Below are 17,019 nucleotides of genomic sequence, written 5' to 3' on the forward strand. Positions count from 1 at the left end.
TTTCTTTTTGACCTCCTTTATGTTTCCACTGACACTGTTTCCACTGTTTTTTTTGCATTATTCTGTGTAAACTCTAGAGAGGTAAGTGTGCAAAAGTACAACATGACAGGGGGGACAATTTTAAACTGGACCATTTGCCATGGAGAAACATACCACTATGTTTTCACAGTGATCACAAATTTTCTTTATTCTGATGTTTGCTGCGAACATTATCTGAAGCTCTTGACCTGTATTTGCATTTTTTTTTTTTTGCATATTGCTACAACCACATGATTCACTGTTAAGGTAACTGCATAAATGAGCAGGTATACAAGTTTCCATAAAGTGGAGCTGGTGGGTGCATTGCTTATGTAAGGAAAATTAATATACACCTTTACTACTGCTACTAATAATAATAATTATTAGTAGCAGTAAATTATTTATCTCTCTGGTTACAGCTTTCATTGTTTTTGCAATAAAATATTATAGAAGAGTAATGAGACTGTTAAGAAAAGAATGGTCACCTGGAACATGGGATAGGTGAGAAATGTTTCCAGAGTGCGCTCCTCACAGTCAGGCTTCGACTCATACTGCTTCAGCAACTTGTCAAAATCACGATTTTGTTTGCAATGTGCCAGGATCTGCAGGCTGTACTGGTGATTGCGAACAAACTCCTGGTAGATGTTCAGCATGGGCAGGAGTATGTCAAAGAGGTCAGCTGGTGGCCAAAAACAATAATTAATAAAAAAGGCATTTCCAGTCATATTGTAGTGAAACGTTCTACTTTGACCACATTTTAAACAGTTGATTTACTGTAGATATTATATTTAAAAAGCACTCACCCAGGACTAATGTTGGCCAGCTTGCTATCCGTGCTTTCAAGCCTTGATAAAATATCTGGTGCAAAAACATGATGGTTTCACTGTAAAAAAATACAAAAAAAAAGTTGAATTAATTTTTGTCTTTGGTGGTATAGAGGTGGAACAGTATATTGGAATACTTATAGGAAATCTAAAAATGCTATTGTTATAATACTAATAATAATAGATATCCTTCTTTTGGGCACCGCTCAAAATGTATGCCTGTTATAGTAACTATTATTATTTACAGTCTCAGCTGGAATTATTGCAATAGCAATGTCAATTAAATTTTTTTCCTGATACAATGAAGACGTTTTAAACTGAGATCAAAATATGGGTTAAAAATGACAATTTTAAATTAAAGATGAATTTTTTAAGTTGAATTCTCACCTTAAACAAAAGATGAGTGCAATAAAAACAGGGAGTGAGGGGAAATTTTACAATAGTTTACCCTTATTCTGTTTTACAAAAGAACATACAAAAATATATTTATTTAAACAGGAGAATTACCATTTTATGGAAAAAAAACAAAGTAATTTCAAAATTGATGGCCACAATAGGCCTGATTTAATTAGGTCCAGGGCCAACAAAAGGCTGTAAACTAAGTGTTATTAAAAAAACTACCTGGAGGAAAAAAAATGTAATGAATTAGGTTAATTGGCAACATGTTAGTAATATGATTAGACATACAATGCAACCGAAAAGTATTCACAACAATTCACTTTTTCCACATTTTGTTGTTACAGCCCTATTTCAAAATTGATTGAATTCAATATTTTCATCAATATTCTACAAACAGTACAACATAATGACAATATCAAGGACTGGTTTAAAAACTTTGCAAATGAATACAAAAAATCATGTGTGCATAAGTATTCACAGCCATTGCTCAATACTTTGTTGAAGCACTTTGGCACCAATTACAGCCTAAACAAAAGTCTCTTGGAGTATGATGCTACAAGCTTGGCACAACTATTTTTGGGCAGTTTCTCCCATTCTTCTTTGCAGAACCTCTCAAGCTCCATCAGGTTGGATGTGGCGCATCAGTGCACAGCTATTTTTAGATTTCTCCAGAGATGTTTAATTGGGTTCAAGTTTGGGGTCTGGCTTGGCCACACTTAAGGACATCCACAGAGCTGTCCTGTAGCCACTCCTTTGTTATCTTGGCTGTGTGCTTAGGGTCCAGTTGGAAGTGGTTAAAAATTAAGGATGTCTCTGTACATTGCTGCATTTTTATTTCCCTAAATCCTGACTAGTCTCCCAATTCCAGCTGCTAAAAAACATCCCCACAGCATGATGCTGCCACCACCATGCTTTACTGTAGGGATGGTATTGGCCAGGTAATGAGCGGTGCTTGGTTTCTTCCAGACATGATGCTTGACATTCAGGACAAAGAGTTCAATATTTGTTTCTAATAGTCTGAAAGTCCTTCAGGTGCCTCCAAGCAGGCTGTCATGTGCCTTTTAATGAGGAGTGGCTTCCGTCTGACCACTCTACCATACAGACCGGATTGGTGGAGTGTTGCAGAGATGGTTGTTCTTCTGAAAGGTTGTTCTGCTGAAGCTCTATTAGAGTGGCCGTCGGGTTCTTGGTCACTGTAAGAAGGACCTTCTTAAGGCCCTTCTCTCCTGATCGCTCAAGTTGCCAGATCAGGTCTAGGAAGAGTCCTAATAGTTCTAAACTTTTTTCAATTACCGATCATGAAGGCCACTGTGCTCATTGAGACGTTTTATACTGCCGAAATTTTTCTGTACCCTTCCCAGATCTGTGCCTTTCCAAATTATGTCAAGAATGAATTTACCACACATGGACTTCAATTAAGTTGTAGAAACATCTCAAAGATAATCAGTGAAAACAGGATGCACCTGAAAAAAAAAAAAAAAAACTTCTTTCACGTTGTCATTATAGGGAATTGTTTGTAGAATTTTGATGAATAATTAATTAAATCCATTTTGGAATAAGTCTGTAACAACAAAATGCAGAAAAAAAGTGCTGTGAACATTTTCTGGATGCACTGTAAAAAACAGTACCTTAGAGAGGCACTGTCTCTCAGAAAGGGTATTTGCAGGTTTTAAAGCAACATAGGGTTGAATCCGGACATTTCTTTAAAACAACATCTATTACAGCAGCTTCATAGTAGTAGAGTCGGGTGATAAACTGGCCTGTATGTTGTCTGCAGTTCAGACCCTCTCCATTTGAAAACAGTTGCCACATCATGCAAAAAAATATATATATGACAAAGAATAAGACCCAGGACTGTTGAGCAGCTACAATCCTTTATTAGACATAAATGGGACATCCTCTCCCAAAACTTCACCAAATAGTCTCCTTATTTCCCAGAGGTTTGTCGGCTGTTATTCATAGAAGGGATGATGCTACACAGTCTTAAACATGTGGTTAAGACATGTGGCCATAAAATTCGAGCAGCAATACTAAATTCTAATACTAGCAGCAAGAAAAGAAAATGCTACTGGACAAAGTGACAGTAACAGTTCCATGCTTACTAGGCAAGGCCTGGTTGGAAGAAATCCAGCTGCAGTGGTACGAAAAAAAAAAAGCTGGTACAGTTTGAGACGTTGCAACAGGTGCTATCTAAGCATGAGGAAGTGTTCGAAGAGGAACTGGGGACATTAAGGGGCAATGCGGCAACTCTTCATGTGCCATGTAATGCCACACCAAGGTTTTTCAGACGTAGATCTGTGCCTTTTGCCCTGAAAGCAAAGGTGGGGAAAAAACATATCACCAGGTAAGTATTCAGAATAGGCAGCTCCTATTCTTCCCATATTAAATCCAGATAGCCATATAAGATTATGCAGTGACTATAAACTCACAGTCAATAGGGTGTCCACAGTACCCTATTCCAAGAGTGAAAGATCCAAGAGTATACAGTACACTATTCGAAGAGTGGAATATCTCTTCACCCTGTTGGGTGGAGTTAAACAGTTCATGAAATACCATGCATACCAGCAAATCATTCTGGATTAGAATTCCAAGAAATACCTGACAGTGAATATGAATAAGAATTGAATAAGGATTATTTACTTAAAATTGTCTGTCTTTTGGGGTTGCATCAACACCTGCTATTTTACCAAAAATAATGGAAGGATTGTTGCGAGGTCAAATCAAATCAAATCAAATTTTATTTGTCACAAACACATACATACAGGGTACGACATGCAGTGAAATGCTTTTGACGACGGTCCGGCATGAGGGAATAAAATAGGGTAAAAAAGGAGAATAGAAAATATAAAAAATATAAATATAATAACAAAATTTAAAGAAAAATATAATAAGAAAGAAGGCAGATAAATAAGATGTAGAGATATATAAATATATATAAATATATATGTATATATACGTACATATACATATACACATATATACACATACATATATATATATACACATACACTGAAAATGTACACAGAAAATGTTTATGTTTATGGCAGTGTGCAGTTAGCCAGTAAACAACAGTAAACAAGTTATGATTGACCATGAGTGTCCGTGTGCAGTGAGGTGTGGTGTAAAGTGTCCTTGTGCGGGATGGTGTGGTATAAGAAAAGAGAATATAAAAAATATGAAATAAATATGAAAAGAAAATGAAAAGAAAATATGAAAAGAGATGGAATGTAAAGTGCACTGTGCTGTGCAAGTCCAGTGTATAATGTGCCGTAGCACGAAAAGTGTGGTTGTGCAGGGGAAAAATGGTGATGATGGAGAGAGGGCCAGTTTTAGATCCTGGGTGTTTCCTGGTTTAAACTCCGAATGGCCTGCGGAAGAAGCTCCTCCTCATTCTCTCTGTGTTCGCCTTCAGGGAGCGGAAGCGTTTCCCGAACGCAACAGAGAAAAGAGTCCATTGTTGGGATGGCTGAGGTCCTTCACAATTTTCCTGGCTCTGGTCCTGCACCGTGTGCTGTAGATGTCCTGCAGGTCAGGAGCTCGGTGTGGATGGTACGCTCGGCTGAACGCACCACCCTCTGGAGGGCTCGCCTGTCCTGCATGGTGCTGTTCCCGAACCAGGAAGTGATGCTACCCGTCAGAACGCTCTCGATGGTGCAGGTGTAAAAAGTCTTAAGCACCTGAGAGGGTAGTTTAAAGTCCCTTAAGCGTCTCAGATGGTACAGACGCTGCCGGGCCTTCTTCACCAGGGTGTTGATGTGACAGGACCAAGACAGGTCCTGTGTGATGTGAACACCCAGGTACCGGAAACTGTCCACTCTTTCCACTGGAGTCCCGCAGATGTTTAGCGGTTGGTATGACCGCTCCTGCTTCGTGCTGAAGTCCACGATCAACTCCTTAGTCTTGCTGACGTTCAGGAGAAGGTTGTTCTCCTGGCACCATCTCTCCAGGTTTTTAACTTCCTGTAGGTAGGCCGTCTCGTCGTTGTTGGAGATCAGGCCCACCACAACGGTGTCGTCAGCAAACTTGATGATGGTTGTGGAGTTGGAAGTGGCCACACAGTCATGTGTGTACAGTGAGTACAGCAGGGGGCTCAGAACACAACCCTGGGGAGCTCCAGTGCTGAGGGTGAGGGTGGATGAGGTGTGTTTTCCCACCCGTACAGCTTGTGGTCTGTCCGTCAGAAAGTTCGAGATCCATTGACACAGCGGCAGGCTGAGTCCCAGGACCTCCAACTTAGAGGTGAGTGTGGAGGGAATTATGGTGTTGAATGCTGAACTGTAGTCCACGAACAACATCTTTGTGTAATTCCCATTTCTTTGGTCCAGGTGGCTGTTTGTAGTGTGGAGAAGATGTGCAATTGCGTCCTCAGTCGAACGGTTCTGACGGCACGCAAACTGTAATGGGTCCAGTGTGTCTGGTAGTGATGCAGTGATGAAGTCTCTGACCAGTCTCTCAAAGCACTTCATCACTACTGAGGTCAGAGCTACAGGGCGGTAGTCATTGAGGCAGGCAGGCTGGGGTTTCTTTGGGACAGGGACAATAGTGGACTGTTTGAAGCATGAGGGGACAACAGCCTGTTCCAGAGAGAGGTTGAATATCTCAGTGAACACCGGTGCTAGCTGGTCAGCGCAGGCTTTCAGAACCCGACCTGTGATTCCATCTGGTCCTGCTGCCTTCCTGGTATTCACTCTCTTGAATGCCCTCCTCACGCCATGCTCCGAGATGGTGAATGTGTTTGCCTCTCCGGCTCTCTCGGCGTGCACGCTGGTTGTGCCGCTAGCGCCGCTAGCATGGTTAGCTGCAGCCTCAAACGAGCGTAGAAGGTGTTTAGCTCATCTGCCAGAGAAGCGTCCGCATTCACCATTCTGGAAGATGGTGTTTTATAGTCCGTTATTGTCCTTAGTCCCTGCCACAGGCTTCTAGAGCCACCTTGTTGGAACTGTGACTCTAGTTTACTCCCGTAGCGCCGCTTTGCATCCTTCACCGCTCTGCGAACACTGTAAGATGCAGCCTTGTATTCATCCATGTCCCCGGTGGCGAGCCCCGTGTTGTAGGCAGCGGAGCGGGATCTTAGAGCGTCGCGGATAGTTTTATCCACCCACGGCTTCTGGTTGGGAAATGTTCGGATAGTGGTTTTTTGCACCGTATCATCCGTTAGTTTCCCGATGAATCCCACAACCGCTTCCGTAAACATGTTGACGTCATCAGAGCTGCGCCGAAACATGTCCCAGTCTGCGTCATCCAAAGCGTCCTGCAGAGCGGCCACCGATTGGTCAGTCCAGCGCGCGACCTCCCTCTGAACCGGAGCTTCCTGTTTCAGCCTTTGTTTGTAAACAGGCATGAGGAAGATGGCGGCATGGTCCGATTTCCCAAACGGTGGACGTGATTGTGCCTTGTAGCCGTTCTTAAGTGTTGTGTAGCAGTGGTCCAGTGTTCTTTCGCCCCTGGTGGGGCAGGTGATGTGCTGGTAAAAGTTCGGGAGTGCGCGCTTGAGGTTGGCATTGTTGAAATCTCCGACCACAATGAGCGCAGCGTCCTGATGCTGTGTTTGGTGAAGAGTTAGTGTCTCATGTAAGTCCCATACTGCAGTGTCCAGTGTCCGAGGTATTTCTAGGGTAGTTGTTTATATGGATGACATCAGTGACGGGAGTTAACTGAGAAAATCACTGGATGAAGTGATATCAAGACTGAAAGAAGTCGGGTTACAGCTGAAGTGAAGTAAAGTGTGTGTTAATGGCAGATGAGGTGGAATATTTGGGCCATAAAATAGATGCGGGAAGTCTACATCCTAATGGATCTAAGGTGAAAGCCATTAAAGAAGCCCCAAAACCAAGAACCATTACAGAGCTTAAAGCATACCTGGGGTTGCTGAACTATTATAGCAAGCTCCTTCCTAACCTGGCAACCCCTTAGGCTTATGTCAAGAACATAACCCCTGCTGAAAAAACTTTATTCACAGTTAGACAAAGAGGCTTGACTGTGATTGTCAGCATACAAAGATTTCACAAGTATTTGTATGTTTGTGCATTCATAATCTGCACAGATCATAAGCCCCTGATCAACTTTCACAATAAAATGAAAGCAGTTCCCTAAATGGGTTAACCAAGAGTTCAACAGTGGGCTGTAATGCTGCAAGCATATCAATACAAGATTGTGTACAAGACAGGGAGGTACCACCAAAATGCGGATGCACTGAGTATACTTCCAGAACTGGGTAAAGGGAGAACCGGATAACAATAATGATCAATTGCTGATGATGGACTTAAGGGACTTAAAGTCTCACCTGTCTGTGGACAAAACATGGCATGACACACTCCAAGGTACATGAGTACATAATAAAGGGCTGGCCGGAGGAAATAGAGGCAGACCTGTTAGAATTTTATCACAGGCATGATGCTCTGAGTGTGAAGGATGGTTGTGTGGTGCTTGGGGTGCTAAAATCATTATGCATTTACGAGGTCAAGCTGCGTTATTAAAACAGTTACATCAGACTAATTCCGGCATGTCCAGAATGAAGGGACTGGCCCAGTGTGGTGGCCAGGAATGGATCAAGATGTGCATAGAATGGTGACTGAATGTGAGATATGTCAAAGCTTCAAAAAAGGCACCTGCTCAAGGCCCCTTTGCAGCCCTGGGAATGGCCTAGCTCAGCCTGAACATGACTTCATATAGAGTATGAAGGACCTTTCTTAGGAAGAATGTTTCAAATTCTGGTGGATTCTCATTCAAAGTGGATGAAAGTTTATCCTGTCACGCATGCCACTTACCAAATTACCATTGAAAAACTGAGGATGTGTTTCAGCACACCCAGATTATCTAAAATTTTTGTGTGTGGCAATGAAACATGCTTTACAACCGAGAAATATGAAACTTTAATGAAGAGAAATGGCATTCAACATGTTACATCAGCTCCTAACCATCCATCTTCAAATGGTTTAGCGGAATGTGCAGTTCAAACTTTCAAAAAGAGTATAAGAAGAATGAAGGGTGACACGGTGGAAACGAAAATAGCAAGATTCTTGTTTAATTAGTTTTACACAAATAGCAGGAACAAAAGAAAGGGCATGACAAGAGTTGCAAACTCAAGTTTTGAAGTAAGAGATTCCATGAGGAACTAGAGCAGTGGACCCAAATTTAAGGAAATATCTGACCTGGAGTAAGGACACTTCAAAGAATTGGCTGTTGCTGAAAACTATGGACAATGAACTGTCCTTCTTCCCACATGTTGCTAATGTGGCTCGTTCCTGTCGATTTCTTCTCTCAAAACCTGAAGGATTCGGCCATTTCTGTCCACACAGGCTGCCCAGGTGCTTGTTCAGTCTCTTGTCATTTCAAGAATTGACTACTGCAACTTTCTGCTGGCAGGTCTTTCCCTGAATGCTATTCGTCCCATGCAAATGATCCAATACGCAGCTGCATGACTTGTGTTCAATCTGCCCAAGTTCTCCCACCCCACCCTACTGCTGCGCTCCCTTCACTGGCTTCCAGTAGCTGCACATATAAGATTTTAAAACACTGATGCTTGCCTACAAAGCCAAAAATGGACCCTGGCTATCTTCAAGTGACGATTGAAGACTTACCTCTTCCTAGAACACTTAAATGAGCACTTTCCAATTTTGCTTTGTAGAATTCAAGAGTTATATTTATATTTAGTTTGTAATCTTGCGTACCAGTGTAGATTTATTCATTGCTAGAGACTCAAAGCACTTTTGTACGTCGCTCTGGATGAGGGCGTCTGCTAAATGCCGCAAATGTAAAATGTAAATAATGAGTCTACCAAATTTTCCGGACTATAAGGCACTACTTTTTTCCCACTGAACCCCACGGCTTAAACAATGAAGCAGCTAATTTATGGATTTTTCCGGGGTTTTTCCCGGTTTCACAAGCTTCAAGCCAAAAAACTTAACCCCGTAACATTAGACCAATGAAATTGCGGAACGGGTTAAGGTGAACCAATGAAACTCTTTATATTAAATCAGATGCGCTCCCACTGAATCGGGCCGCACCACATCATAAATATGGATGAGGTTCCTTTGACGTTTGACCAGCCTCTCACTCGAACTGTCAACGGGAAGTGCGAATCATTCGTCACGTTGAAAACAACCGGGCATGAAAAAACGCACTTCACCTGTGTTCTGAGCTGCACAGCATCGGGAGAAAAGCTTCACCGATGGTGATTTTTAAACGCATGACGATGTTGTCAGGGATCCCCCTGCCACGCCCCCCTCAGTAGCTGTCAGGGATTCACCCTGCCACGCCCCCCCGGTAGCAGTCACGTTGCCTGGTTATCCCGTGCCTCCCGTAAATGCTGACAGCTGTGGCTCATTAAGGATTAGACTATATAAACCCATGTTCTCGAGTCACAGGCTGTCGGTTCTTGAATTGTCTTGCTGATCATCTTATGTTCCCGTGACCGCCAGCCTACCTGCTGGTTCTGTCTCCTGACTCTGTTTCTATGTGCGGATTACTCTTTGCCGTTGAAGCTTTACTTTCGTTTTCGTACTCTAAGTTTCGTTGTGGATTACTCGTCTCGAGCGGATATTCTTTGGTTGTTTCTCGCCACGTCAACTGTGAGAGTTTTTTGGTTGAACTGATTAAATAAAGACTATGATTGAGACTATTTCAGCTTCCGCGTCATCAGCCTGACACTTATAGACAGGTGCGGCTTATTTATGTTCAAAATAAAAATCTTTGTATAATTCAGTGGGTGCGGCTTATATTTGGGTGCGGACATTACGGTAGTTAACCTACCAGTCTAAGGAAATCTAGGAACAAGGAAAAAAGACATTCTCCTGCTCGTTTGAAAGATTGTTGTTCTTAAATAGTTTGTTGATGGTGTACTTTACATGTTGTGTTAATAGCTAAAGTAAGTGGAGATGTGATAAAGTCAATGTTAAACTCTAATGAATGACGATATGTGGTTAGCTTATGAAGGAGGGTATTAGGTTTCATATAAGTTACACTTGTATTTTTGATTAAGGGTGAAGAAGAGAATGCTCAATGCAGGAGGACAGTACTGTTAATGTCAGTTGTTACACTAAAAAAAAACAAATAAAAGTTGGGTTTCTCCAGTTGGACACCATCTAAAACAAACAAGTTGATCTTAGTCTCATCAGTCCACAGGGCATAGTTCCAGTAATTCATGCTCTTTTAAACAAGTTGTCTTCTGCAAACTGTTTGTGGGCTTTCTAGTGAGCCAGCTTCATCAAGATCTTCCTTTTGGGATGACTTGTTGCAGTGTGTGGCATATGGTCTGAGCACTGACAAGCAGACATTCTGCTTCTGCAACCTAAGAAGCAATGCTGGTCGCACTCGTGCTTCTGGTTTTTGTAGCCAGCTTCTGCACCTGATGCACAACACAAGGACTCAACTTCTTTGACTTTTTCAAGGCTTGCTCCAAATGGAACCAGTTTAACCTTCCTCTTGTGTTAGGGTCGGCACCGACCCGTTTGTAGTTTTAAATGCACAGAAGTACCACATAAATTTGTTTATTGCATCAAGGTTTTTTTACTTTGTCAGGAACCTCTATTTAAACAAAATAAAACAAAAAAAATCTCTTTAAATAAATTATAAATTTCTCTAATTAAAATTATGACCTTTGTGGTGTTAGGGTCAGTTTTGACCCAGTTATAATATAACATTTAAAAAAAATAATTAGTGCTAAATCTAAAATCATAAACACACTGTCAGCCCACTAACACAGTCAGACAACAGCCCACTGACAGTCAGCTCCTCTCCTACCCCTGTAAGCTTTACTTAGGGCTTCTCTTTTGCCTGTTTGTCGCCTTCCTGAACAAGCAAAACAAACAAACAAAATGGACATGTCAGACATGCATAAGACCAATTCAGTTTAGAGTTGGTGACTTGCAGAGTGCATATATCCAGTTTGCAGCATGCAAAAAATGAGAAGATTGAGATTATCTCTTCGCTGAAAATGAGACAGAGGACAAAGAGCAGCATCGTGATACAGATGAACCAGGAGACACAGACACATCTGATGAGTCTGATGAAGATGTCGCCAGTGCTGAAGCTGCTTCTGCTTCTTCTGAAACATTAAAATCCAAAAGTGGTAACATCTGTTGGACCTCAGTACCTCCTGAATTACATGGCAGGGTAACTGCTGCAATTGTCATCAAAATGACCCCTGGGATCACTAGGTTTGCTGTGATGAGAGTAAGTGACATCAAGACTCCACTTTCTTCAAAATTTGCTTTTACAGACACCACCACCGTTGTTTTTTTATTGTCCAAAAAAAAAGTGTTGGGGGGGGGGGGGCACTTATGTCCGCAATTCACAAAGATGCAGATGTGTCATCAGGAAGTGAGAAAAAGCCCGTACTTATCCTGGACTATAATAAAAACAAAGGAGGAGTGGACAACCTGGATAAGGTGACTGTCACCTACACTTGCCAGGGAATGACCAGGAGATGGCCAGTGGTTGTGTTTTATAACATCCTAGATGTGTCTGCATACAATGCATTTGTGTTGTGGCACCACATCCAGCTAGGGTGGACCTCAACCAAAAAAAAACAAGCGAAGAATGTTTCTTGAGGAGCTAGGAAGTTCCTTAGTCAAGACAACCATTTAGCGAAGCTGAGACCCAGCCATGGTTAGACAGCTGCAGAGTTCACCTAGCACTCTATCCATGCCATCAGCAACTCAAGGAGCATCAGCACCAGCATCCTTCTCAGCCAGCCCTGCCTCAACATCAACCAGCACAGCAACAGCCACAACCCCACTGAGGCCACCTGATTCTAAAAGAAAGAGGTGTCAGGTCTGCCCTAGCAATAAGGACAGAAAGACAAACATATTGTGCTTCTACTGAAAAAAATATCTCTGCAAGTTTTTGCCACACATGCATCTAAACACACACATACACATTTATGTTTTTGCAAACAAAGACTTTTTTTGAGGCTAGTACTTGATTTGCTTGATTGGTTGTTGTTTGTTTGACTGCAAATCTATATATTTTTATTATTACTAGTTCTAATTTTAATTTAGTATTTCTATTAAAGCTCTATTAAAAAAAATAAATAAATAAATAAAAAGAAATTGCCTTTTTTTTGGAGTAAAAATATATGGGTCAAAATTGACCCGAACACCATAGATGTTACTATAGTTAATAATATTAAAATAATTTTTATTTTTTATTTTTTTTTATTTAGAGATGTTTTCTAATACCCCTCAGTAATAGTCAGGCAACATAACAATCTTTAATTTATTTATATAATTCTCTTGAGGTTCATTTTACACTTTTTTTTTTATTGAAAACGAGAGGTATGCTATCAAATGAAAGGCCCAGGGGCCACACTAAAAATATTAAAAGCAATATTTTCATGGGTAAGGAAACCTAACAAGGTAACCAAGAGGTAGGAAACAGACTGGATGATAAATAATAGTTTATAGGGTATTTTATGACTGTTTTACGACACGGGTCAAAACCGACCCGTTAACATAAGAGATAGTAACAGAAAGTTTGTGTCTACTTCTTTCTCGTGTTCTTTCTCGTGTTTTTTCTCGTGCCAATCTCCCAAAACCAACTGCTTGTCTTCGGGCACCTTCCCTTCCCTCTCCTACGTTTCATTGCCCTGTATCTCCTGTCCCACAGGAGGGTGATTTGGACACACAGGGAGGCAGGGGGATCCTGGGCCGTTCTGCTGCCGTTGGGGGAAACCGGGGCATTTCCTGGATCAACCCCATAATGGAGTTAGGGGTGATGGTCCAGATCCCAGAGGCACCACAGCCACCCCCGATCAAGCTAGAGCGTACCGCATACCGGTGAGTATCCAAGGGCGTACACACCTAGCTTCGGTGGATTTGGACTGTGGACAGACCGGCATCGACCAAAGCCTGGTTCAGTACGGGGCTTTGAATACTGCACGCCTGGGGTAATGTGAAATGTTTGCATGAGAATATCCACAAATATCCGCCCAGCCTTCCCTTTGGAGAATTCCCCTCAGGGATTTCCCACTGGAGCAGACACGAGACAAAACTCTCCGGCATGCTTTTGAGCAAGTGAGAGTAATCGATGGTCAGTGAGTCCAGCCAGACATTGAGCTTTCCTACCCATACTTCGCAGTCATTAAAGATAAACAATAACAAGTGACACAATACACTCGAATAAACAAGGAAATTACCCAGTTGTTGGTAACAAAGAGCCGCAGGGAGTTTGTTTCATGCAACTCGCCATAAACCCAATGGCCGGACACTTGGGAAACAAGTAAACCTTAGACCACCTAGAGGCCCGGCGATGTGCGTAGATGCTGTGCAGCATGTTGTGAATGTCAGCTGGTAGATCTACCACAAGTGGAAAAAGTAGCAATTGTAGCAGATAAATATGTAGCATATGTACAGCATGCAATATCTTCTTCTTGCTGCTTCTCCCATTAGGAGTTGCCACAGCAGATCATCAGTCTCCATACCCCTCTGTCCTCTACATCTGCCACTTTCAACCCACCTACCTGCATGTCTTCCCTCACCACATCCATAAACCGCCTCCTTGGTCTTCCTCTTTTCCTTCATCCTGGTGGCTCCATCCTCAGCATTCTTCTACCGATATACCCTATTTCCCCTACTCTACACATGTCCAAACCATCTCAATCTCACCTCCCTCACCTTCTTTCCAAAATCTTACATGCGCTGTCCCTCTAATAAACTCATTTCTCATCCTGTCCATTCTCGTCACTCCCAACAAAAACCTCAACATCTTCAGCTCTGCTACCTCCAGCTCCAGCTCCTGTCTTTTAATCAATGCCACTGTCTCTAAACCATAGAACATAGCAGGTCTCACCACAGTCCTATGAACTTTCCCTTTCACTCTCGCAGATACCCTTCTATGACAGATCACACCTGCCACTCTTCATCACCCACTCCACCTTGCCTGCACTCTTTTCTTCACTTCTCTAACACACTCTCCATTACTTTGCACTGTTGACCCCAGGTACCTGAACTTCTCCACCTTTTCCACCTCTTCTCCCTACAATCACACCACTCCACTGCCTTCCCTCTCATTCACACACATGTACTCTGTCCTACTCTTACCGACTTTCGTTCCTCTTATATATATACAAAAAAAAAAAAAAAATATATATATATATATATATATATATATATATATATATATATATATATATATATATATATATACATACACACACACACACACACACACACACACACACACACACACACAAATGTGAAATATTAGGCAGAATGTACAGTATGGTATAAATAGACACACAAATAAAAATTGTGCAGATGTATGTAAAGCACAATATGTGTAGAAAATGAGGAGTATAAAAAAATACAATATGTAATATGTACATTGTATGTATAATTGAACAGAAGTTATATACAGTGTTTTTCACAGTGATCTAACAATGTAATGTAGAGTTCAGTAGTGTGATGGTGGATGGAAAAAAGCTGTCCCCGAACCTGCTAGTTTTGGTGCGCATGTGTTCCTGTATCTCCTTCTTGATGGAAGGAGAGTAAACAGTTTGTGACTAGGATGTGAAGGGTCCTTGATGATGATGTGAGCTCTGCGCATCTGCTGTAGTAAAGGTGCTCAATGAGCTCTTTAGTCTTCGTGGCATTGAGGGTCAGGTTGTTGATGGCACACCATGCTGTCAGGCTTCAGATCTCTTCCCTGTAGACCGATTTGTCATTGTTGCTGATCTGGCCTGCCACGGTGGTGTCATCTGCATACTTAATGAAGATGTTGGAGTTTTACAAAGGAGCACAGTCGTGGGTGAACAGGGACTAGACTAGTGGGCTCAGAACACAGCCCAGTGGGATGCCAGTGGTTCATAATTGAGGGTTGAGGATACCTGTTTGCCCAACCTAACAGACCAAGGTCTGTTGGTGAGAAAGTCCAGAATCCATCTACAAGTGGAGGTGCAGATACCCACTGATTTTAGTGATTAGTACAGTGGGGAGGACTGTAGTGAACGCAGAGCTAAAGTGAATGAACAGCATTCTGATGTAGATGATGTTTTTATCCAGGTGGGTGTGGGCTGAATGAAGAGCAGTGGAAACGGCATCCTCTATCGTCCTGTTTGGCAATAGGCAAACTGGTGTGGGTCCACTAAGGTGGTAGGCCAGCAGTGAGGTGATTCAGGGATTAGTTTCTCAAAGCATTTCATAACGATAGGGGTGAGTGCAACTGGGCAAAAGGCACTGCTGGTTGGTTGAGATCGAGGAGTCGGTTTGTAATCTGTGATGGTCTGGATGCCTTCCACATTTGTCTGGGGTCAGAGTTGTGGAAGTGCTCTTCTATGTGGAGTTTGAATGTGAGCTTGGCTCTCCTGATGCCTCTTTTCAGGTTGGCAATGGCTCTATTGTAGTCATCTGCGTTGCCAGATTTAAAAGCAGCATCTCTTGCTTTTAACAGGAGATGGACTTCAGAGTTCATCCACAGCTCATGTTAATATGATCCAAAACCGATGATGTGTAAATGTCCATGTCTGTGTGAGAGTCCAGTGTGGCCTGTGAGGCAAACATGTTCCAGTCAGTATACTGAAACTTGGCTCCCTCTGGCCATAACTTTACTGCACTCACAGCTGGTTTCACCCGTTTGATCAGTGGTATGTATTTTGGTAGCATGAACAAAGAGAGGTAGTCAGACTGACCCAAGAGGGGGGAAAGGGGAATGGCCAGGTATGTTTGTGTATACCTGATCCAGTGAGTTGTCTTCCCTGGTGAAGCAGAAGACATTATGGTGAAATTTTGGTAGTATTGATCTTAGGTTGGAGTGGTTGAAATCTTCAGCAACAATGATAGCTCCTTCGGGATGTGCAGACTGTTTCATTCCTTAGCTATCTTAGCATTATCGTCCGAAGGAATGTACACTGCAGTCACGAACAATGGCTGAGAATTCTCTCGGTAAATAAGTGTCTGCACTTAATCATCAAATACTCTAAATGAACAGATCAATGATTTTCAGTAACAGTAGAGTCTGTGCACCATGATTTGTTAACAAAAATGCACAGACCTCCACCCCTGCGCTTACCAGAGTCCACTGCCATCCTGTTCGCCAAGTAAACACTGTGAACCCTGAGCTCAATGGCGTTGCTGGGAATATTTCATTGAGCCATGTTTCCGTAAAAATCATGACATTGCATTCCTTAATCCGCTTGTGTGATGTTATCCGGAGCAGCAGTTAATCCATTTTGTTCGGGAGCGACCGTACATTAGCAAGGAAGATGCTTGGAAGAGATGGTTGATGCGGGTTTAGCTTTAGCCTAGCCCTAATGCCGCCTCGCTTCCCCCTCCTTTGTTTACGGCCTCGGCGCCGGCACTGGGGTCTCACTGCTGGCCAATCTGGATCAGCGGTCCACGGTGTTCAAGCGATTTCCTGAGAGAGTTCAAAGTTCATTGAAAGTCCCTCTCGGTAGTTGTGACCGATGTCTAATAATGTTTGTCTGCTGTATGAGATATGTGCAATTCCGTCTGAGTGAATAAACTTGCAGTTAGTGAAGAAATTACTACTGAATCACAAAATCTGGAGAGACTCTGGGCCTTGCGTTGTGCACGTGCCGCCATCTTGGTCTATTGGTAAACCCGTTTGCCATAAAGAAGCACCTTTTTGTTTATTACCCTTAATCCAGGTCCCCTTTGCAAGAATTGTAACAGACCTTGTTGGGCCATTACAGCGGACTGCACAAGGGCATTGCTTTGTGTTAGTTTTGGTAGACTATGCAATGCGATACCTGAAAGAAGTGCCTCTCTGCAACATCTCAGCATGTAGTGATCTCTTCAGTGTTATCTCTCTGGTCGGAATC

At 42.4% G+C, this 17,019-nt stretch overlaps 1 protein-coding gene across 2 annotated transcripts in view; it reads right to left on the bottom strand.

The window, feature by feature from the left end:
* rasgrf1 (Ras protein specific guanine nucleotide releasing factor 1) overlaps window positions 1-17,019 on the bottom strand; it is a 242,396-nt gene that overhangs the window by 126,730 nt on the left and 98,647 nt on the right. The window contains exons 1-3 of one of the 2 annotated variants that reach the window (XM_046864007.1): window positions 3,344-3,536; window positions 822-901; window positions 504-697 (exon numbers count right to left, since the gene is read on the bottom strand). In XM_046864007.1, coding sequence (XP_046719963.1) covers window positions 504-697; window positions 822-891 — 264 coding nt within the window. In that variant the 5' untranslated portion in view covers window positions 892-901; window positions 3,344-3,536. Of the gene's footprint in view, window positions 1-503; window positions 698-821; window positions 902-3,343; window positions 3,537-17,019 lie in introns of those variants that run through there. The other variant, XM_046864006.1, reaches the window with a different exon arrangement.

Source organism: Silurus meridionalis, chromosome 13, assembly GCF_014805685.1.
Source record: "Silurus meridionalis isolate SWU-2019-XX chromosome 13, ASM1480568v1, whole genome shotgun sequence".
In the NCBI taxonomy this organism is placed as follows: Eukaryota; Metazoa; Chordata; class Actinopteri; order Siluriformes; family Siluridae; genus Silurus; species Silurus meridionalis.